This window comes from Cygnus olor, chromosome 8 (assembly GCF_009769625.2).
Source record: "Cygnus olor isolate bCygOlo1 chromosome 8, bCygOlo1.pri.v2, whole genome shotgun sequence".
In the NCBI taxonomy this organism is placed as follows: Eukaryota; Metazoa; Chordata; class Aves; order Anseriformes; family Anatidae; genus Cygnus; species Cygnus olor.
In genome coordinates this window covers 29943423-29950513 of record NC_049176.1, presented here as the reverse complement: position 1 = coordinate 29950513, position 7091 = coordinate 29943423, and the positions used below count along the sequence as shown (strand labels likewise).

Here is a 7091-nt window from a genome sequence, read left to right as displayed (position 1 = left end):
CCTCGCCCTGACCCCCACGCAGGGCTCAGTGCCATTAATTAAATTACTGGGCAGCTTGCGGGCCGTGCCTTGGCTCAGCTCCTTCAACATCTGCGGGCAGCAGCTGGGTGCTGGGGCGAGGCCGAGCTGAGCACGTGGCGCAGACACCGGGCGCTGCTTCCTCCTCCGCACCCGGAGGAAATCCAAACCTCCCCATTTATCAAGCAGAAACTGCCTGGTCAGCAGGCGGGATGTTGGTAGCTTGGTGACTGTCGGGAGAATTTCGGGTTTAATATTTGCAGGGAGATGAGCCTCTCGGCACAGGCAGATTTATTTGCTGCAGGGGAAGGCGCTGCTGCAGCGAGAGGCCAGGAGCATCCCAGGGCCACCCAGTGGGCGCCCCCGGGGCTGAAGGCAGCGGAAATTAAATATTTTGTCAATTGCTCCATCTAGTGACATTCCGGCAGAAAAAGCTGCAGGACCCTGCAGCAGGGACAGACACAGCTTTCCCCAGGGGTTCAGTGTGGATGTGTCCCCCCACACCTGAGCCCAGCAGCGCACAAAGCGGCCAGGAACACGCAGCAAAAACACCAAATGATTTCTTAAAACTTAAAAATGCTCCCAGGGAGTAGTTTTCAAGGATTGATGTTTCTTTGTGAGGGTTGCGGCCCCACGTTGAGACAGGTACGACACCTGGTGCACAGGTCAGCAGGGTAAGGCTGGCTTTCCAAACTCCCCGCCTGAAGCTGCAGCCACCAAGCCAGGGCCCCAAAATCCTGCAAAGGAAGCGGGGCAGGGACTGCTGCCACTGGCCCCACTCAAGCCCAAACGCAGCTTGGAGAAAACTGCAAAACACACACAGACAGCCCTCCCTCCCCCAAATCCATGCAGCTTCAAGCTTTTGTTGCTTTACAGTGGGAGACAGTTGGAGCTTCTGCTTTGCTACGCACAAATAAACCAGGACCTGCAGCAAAACAGCTCCCAGGATGCCAGGAGAAACCCCAAATCCGGCTTCTAACCTTACTGAGTTTTTATGTTAAGCACATCAAAGTGCTAAAAAGGAAGCAAAAAAGCCAGAAAGCCTCATGAGACTGGAGAGACCACTCGTACTCAAAGTGCAAACAAGCAGCCCTCCCCAAAAAACACGTTTTCTTCAGAAGAAACCTATCGCCGGGCTTTCACGGCCCTCTTCTTTTTTGTTCTAACTCCTCCTTGTGGCAGCTCGCTGGTGAGCCTCTAACAGCAGCTGAGCCCTGCATCACATCGTGTCAGGAGAGAACAGAGCTCGTCGGGCATGGCAGAGAGCGCGTGCCGTGCTCAGCCTGTGTGCAGGCAGCCCAGGGCAGCCTGGATGGGAAGCACAGCAGAATAACACACGTAAATGTGGTTTTAATTGGCACAATTACTTTGATAAGGATGTAATTTTTAATTTTGAGCGAGCGCTTACAGAGGCACACCACCTCCAGCAGAGGCCGTGGTGCCAGGGATGAGAAGTGCTCGTGCTGCCGCTGAGCCTTTCTGTGCAGGACTCAGGAACAAACTGCTTGAAGCCCTTTGCTTTGCCACGTTTGCGCAGGGAGCAGAGAGCTCAGGGGCCCATTGCGACGAGGCTGAAGGCGAAGAGGAGGTGCTCCTGCTCCCCTTTCAGCCTGGGGTGCTGCAGAACCAGGGCATCTCCGCTGTCACCACCCGAGGAGGTGCGGGCATCGCAGGGCTGTGAGCCTTAGAGAACAAAAAGGCCCACTGCTGCTGAGATGGAAACAATGACCACAGCAATGCTTAAACAGAATGTAAATACAGCTAAATTATGGATATGGAAGTACGAAACCGTGGAAAAAGTGATAATGGAATTATATATCAATGCTCGGCACAACTGTAAAAACTAATGTTTTATACATGTGTAACGTTAAATTAATCCATTCCAGCTCTTCCAGGCGAAGGTACATTAACTGCTCCATCTCAGCGTAATCGTGTTACCTCAACGGGCTCTCTACGTGTCGTACTACGAGGGTGGTAATCGCCCTTTGATTAATTACAGGGAATTTAGAGGCATTACAGCTATTCCTTACGCAGCAGTACAGTTTGACACAGGCCCCTCGCTACCCCTCTGCTGGCTGCCCGGCCCTGCCCTCCCCGCCGCGATGCATGGGGCTGCCCGAGCCTCGTCTCGGCGCGTGGCAGCGGGGTGATGCCTGGACAGACTCTGCGCCCTGGCATGCAGGGAGCTCACCTGGGGGATGACAAGTCCCAGAATCTAACAGGAGATGTAACTTGTACTTTTCTTGGCAGAATCAGCCTGGAAATGCAAACAGCCCTGACATGGCTCCTGGTACTGTTAAGGGTGTGCTTGATGCTGAAAGGAGGGACTGAACCTGCTAAAAGAAAAGGCTCTGACAAGGGAGTCCTCAGACCAAGGCAGGACGGCCCTTCCACCAGCACAGACGAGTTCAAGCAGCAGTGTTGTAGCACGTCCAAAAGGCTGTGAGCACACCTACAGCAGAGATGTTCCTGCTGCAGGCACCCTTCTCGTCAAGTCTGATCCCTCCCGTCACAACCCACTTGCTTTGGGCCTTTGCCTTCACTCCTCTTTTCTCCCCCCAGTTTTTGCTGCCTGCACACTACGCCCTTGGTCTCTCACGTGAGCCACCTTTTGTGAAGTTCCCCTGATTCAAAACCTTTACCAGGCAGGAGCCACCTGCAAGGCAGCAGTAGCCCTCTGACGGAGCACAGACGCACAAAGGCGGGCTGGGCTCCCTCCCCGTGAGGGTCTCGCTCCAGAGCGAGCCGGTGACCTGGGCAGGAGCCCCCAGCTGGCACCACGGCCTCTGGTCGCTCCTGCAGCTGCGGCGGCTCCTGCTCCCCTAGGAAGGCAATAATGAGCAAACAAAGACATCTCATGCAATACAATTTTGCAATGCCTTAAAAAAAAATAATGCACAGCTACTTATGTAACCGAGATTTATTTAGAATCTTTGAAGTCATAAAATGTCTTATTTTACTGATATATGTAAACATACAATCAGGAGGTTTAATTGCTTTTCCCTTGCACAGAAATAAAGTTTTAAACAAACCAGAACACCTCGACCCAGACAAGCGTAATGCAAATTTAATTATCTAACTTGGTCCTGTACAACAGCACACGCTTCTCCGCATGGTCACTGGTTTATCAATTAGTTGCAATATGATTTTTGGCAGTAATATATTCAAGACACAAAGTGCAAATTACAAGAAGCAGAAAATGTTATCTCATTCTGAGCAATGAGAAGTGCAAAATATCCCAGCCCATAAATCCTATTCTTTATGTGCAGTATGAACAGTATGTGCATAACAGGCTAACAAATAGCCATGTAAAACTTCATCGATTAAATGCAGCAACATCTTAGAGTAGGAATGCAACGGCTATAAAAACGATCAGAGGAATCATTACATTTTGTTCATAAATTCCACACGCTATTTCTGAGGGTACCTCTTCACATCTGACCTGCCTGCCTCAACTTCTGCATGCCTTGGACACTTCTGCCACCAAAAGCAGTCTGTTAAGAATTCCTCGGTTCAATACCATTAACACAACACCCACTAACTGCTCCAGCAGGCTAAATGCACTTTGTGATTTCCTAAGGAAAACTTTTAAATGAACTAAGGAAAACCTTTGCAGTGAGAGCTAATCGCAGCTTGCTTATTTCAGCGTAGTTCATCTCGCGTCAGTGTATGTGCTTTCCATAAAACGAGGGAAGAGCCACCCAGCTACAGCGCACAGACCAACTGCACTTAATGCTAAGCCTGGGCTACTCAGTTATTACAGTACAGCTTCTGAATTCTCCTTCCATTTATTTCTAAGGATTTTTCACGTCAAACAGCCAGTTTTGATCCCTCCCCCCCCCTTTTTCATTTCTCCCAGCTACATCATCATTATAAATTACACCAAATAGCCCGAATCAGACTGGGCTGCTTCCTCCAAAACCCCACCGTTCCTCTGCATGGGAAGATTAAACCACAATGACTGGCACTGCCATTAATCTGCCTGCCAAACTCATTTTCTAAATCGCCAAGGCCGCAGCCGTATAATCACTGCAGGAACGGCTGCGGCACGTAACCCAGTTACCGAATTTTGTCTGAACGCTGCTGCACCCCACCTCTGCCACACAGGGAGCCCCGGGAGGGCTCCTTGTGGGTTTCAGTGTGCTCCCTCCTGGCCAAGGTCAAAGCAAAGAAGTCAGGGGCTTCGACTGCACCGTCTGACCTGGGGGGCAAGGCTGGGAACCACCCCACCCGCTGCGTGCTCTGCCCCGGGGAGGACAGCTCCTCACCCTGCCCCAGCAGTTCTCTGCAGCGACCAGCTCACGGCTGCCTGGTGTTACGTGGTATTACCCAAACCTGAGCTCCGGCACCCCCAGGAGAGAGCCATCCTCTGTGATCCATGAAAACCTCCTCCTGCGCTATCTGTTCCCGAGGAGCCTCCTGGAAATGGTTTGCTGGTTTGGATTAACTTCATCTAGCCTTAAAGACAATGTGCAGAGGGACAGCTCGCCATCATTACCAGAATTATTGGATCACGTTGCCGAAGCAAACTTTTGTCTTCATTAAAGTTTCAGGATGAACAATTATGCTGCAACTTGGCACAACAACTGTCTTTGTATGCAACATGCCTGGCGTATATCAGCACATTTCTTCTTTAAAAATATAATTAGAACGAGATACGTTGTTGTTCATGCTGCTTAAATATCTGAAAAGGCTCAAATGTTTTAAAAGCCTAAAAAAAAAAACTCGCCTCTCCCCTAGTTTATTTTTCATGCTAAAGGCTGCAAATTGACACATCACAGTAATTACCTCTGACTAACTTCCATAGACCTACCCAAAGAGATAAACATGAGAAGTTCACATTTGACTATCAGACTTACTGTGCCGAGCACAAATAATTTCCCAGAGGAGAATTTGATATTTCATCATTTGGAACAGTGGTAATTTAATTACATTGCTAATGTTTTCTGGCATACTTGAAAGGACAATTAGCATAAGTAAATCACGAGTGAGATGACAAGTCACTCAGCGTTTATTTCTGCTCATCAGATGAGATCAGCTGATGATCTAAATTCTCTTTTGTGTGCGAACAGAGCCCAGGTTCAGCAGTTGTATCTGGGTTCAGACCGGTGGGGATAAACTGATGCAGAACGTAAAACTGATATTATTCTTTGAAGTTTCTTAATTAGACTTGTCCAGGGGAAACTTAAAAGCCACCAGAAGTAGGGGAGGGTGGGGTGAAAGGCTGATCGACGGGGAAGGCTAAATGAAGCTCAAGATGCACACTACCCATTCTGGCAATGGGGTGAATACTGATTAATTTTCGCCAGAGTTTGCTTTACATCCGGCTCAGGGCTGAACGGTATTATTATAGCTCTACTGATGTTCTAAAATAATTGTATTTATCTCTGCAAGTGCAATGACATTCATGATAACACCGTTAATGTCACAGTTCCTTTCTGGCGCTTCAGAATAGCTACAGCTTGCTCATGAGTAACACCTTCCAAAGCTTCCCCATTAACTGCTAAAATCTGATCGCCACGCTTCAGTCTGCCATCGTCCGCAGCTGCTCCCTGCAAACGGCAAAAGGAAACGTTAGCGGCTGGTAGCACGGAGCCCTCCCGCCTCTCCTAATGCTGATGGATGAAATGAGGAGGGATGCAGCTCTGGAAATCCCACCGTAGCTGGGTGGGGGACACAGAAAAGGAGAGAGTTGTTGTGCAGTGCCCAAATCTCCTGGAATGCTTGGACATTGCCGTCTTCTGACACTGCTTACCCAGCCCCTGCTGGTCTGGGGCAGCACGGGGAGGAATTACACCCCAGGGAAAAGGGGAATCAGCTCAGTCCCTGGAAACACCACAGTGTAAAGTTTGGTTCTGTCCTTTATAATTCTGCAGACACTTGTTAGAGCAGTATGTCAATGTATTCTGCACCTAGCGCTGAGAAATAGGTTAAAATGTGGGAAGGGAGATGCAGAGCTCGTGCGAGACAACAGCCTGGGCACTGCCCCAAGCCCCAGACAGAGCTGGGCTCGACTGAAGGTCCTGGGAAGCTGCACAGAGCTTTAGAAATGGCTGTTCTCCTTCTGAGCTCCTGAACATGGCTCCTTTGCCCAAATCCTGCCCTGCCCAGAGGCTGGCTCATGGTGTCTGGCTCTGTCCCGCGGCCCCGTCAGTGGCTGCGGTGGATCCCAGCTGTGATTTGGGGGTTTCTCAGCTGTGCTCACCTCTATGAGCCTGTAAATCTGAGCATCCATTTAAAGGCACAGTATCTTCTCATGAGAATAATTGCAAGTGGTGAAAAGACCAGGTATCTGTGGTTTGAACTTCAACACAAGGTTGAAGGTTTAATTTAATTTTATTTTTTAATATCACCTACCCTGTCAGAAATGCTGACACAACTGACAGCAAGTGGGCACAGGACAAACAATTTTGTGTGACTGACTTCAAGTCTCTTTATGTAAACTATCCCTAATTCCCACTGCTTTCTCCCCCCCGTTTCCAGAATTACATCAGTCCTGGTTCCATGAGAGGATGTTGCTGGCACATGCAGAGAGCATTCTCAGCAGCAGGAAGGGGGGGGAAGGGGGCACCTCTCCCTCCACATCTGTGGCCATTTTGGGGCAATTTTCCTCAAGACAAGGCTGTAAAGTACCAGTTCCTTGGTGGCCGGAGCCACTGCTGTACCTGGCAGTCCTCCCCTGACGTTCAGGGCCAGGGACCAGCTGCGGCAGCCGCACCGCGAGCAGCTCAGGCAGCAACCAGCCAGCACAGAGAGGGGAGCACTCCCAGAGGGCTTGAGAGCAAAGCTGGAAGCGGGGGAGAATAACTAAAGCCAGGACTGATGTGGAAGCCAATTCATCATCGAGCCACGTGGTATGGCGTTTTGTTCTTTTGGTGGTTTTCTCATTGAGCTGACCGTCTGAGCACAGGGCTTTGCAGCTGAAGCTCAGCCACAAGGACACGACATCTCTGCAACTGCCTCCTCTCGTGGACAGCAGGAAAAATGATGCCTCCACACTGCTTGGAAGGCACCGAGATTTGCAGATAGAAAACCGCTCTATAAATATTTTAATGTATAAAACCAAGTTTCCA

At 49.8% G+C, this 7091-nt stretch overlaps 1 protein-coding gene across 8 annotated transcripts in view; it reads right to left on the bottom strand.

Annotated features, from left to right (window-relative positions):
* Window positions 1-1390: 1390 nt before the first annotated feature.
* The window catches only part of PATJ (PATJ crumbs cell polarity complex component), a 152460-nt gene continuing 146759 nt past the window's right edge, over window positions 1391-7091 (bottom strand). For all 8 annotated transcript variants that reach the window (XM_040565857.1, XM_040565860.1, XM_040565858.1 and 5 more), the window contains one exon: window positions 1391-5570. In XM_040565857.1, coding sequence (XP_040421791.1) covers window positions 5424-5570 — 147 coding nt within the window. In that variant the 3' untranslated portion in view covers window positions 1391-5423. The remainder of the gene's footprint in view (window positions 5571-7091) is intronic.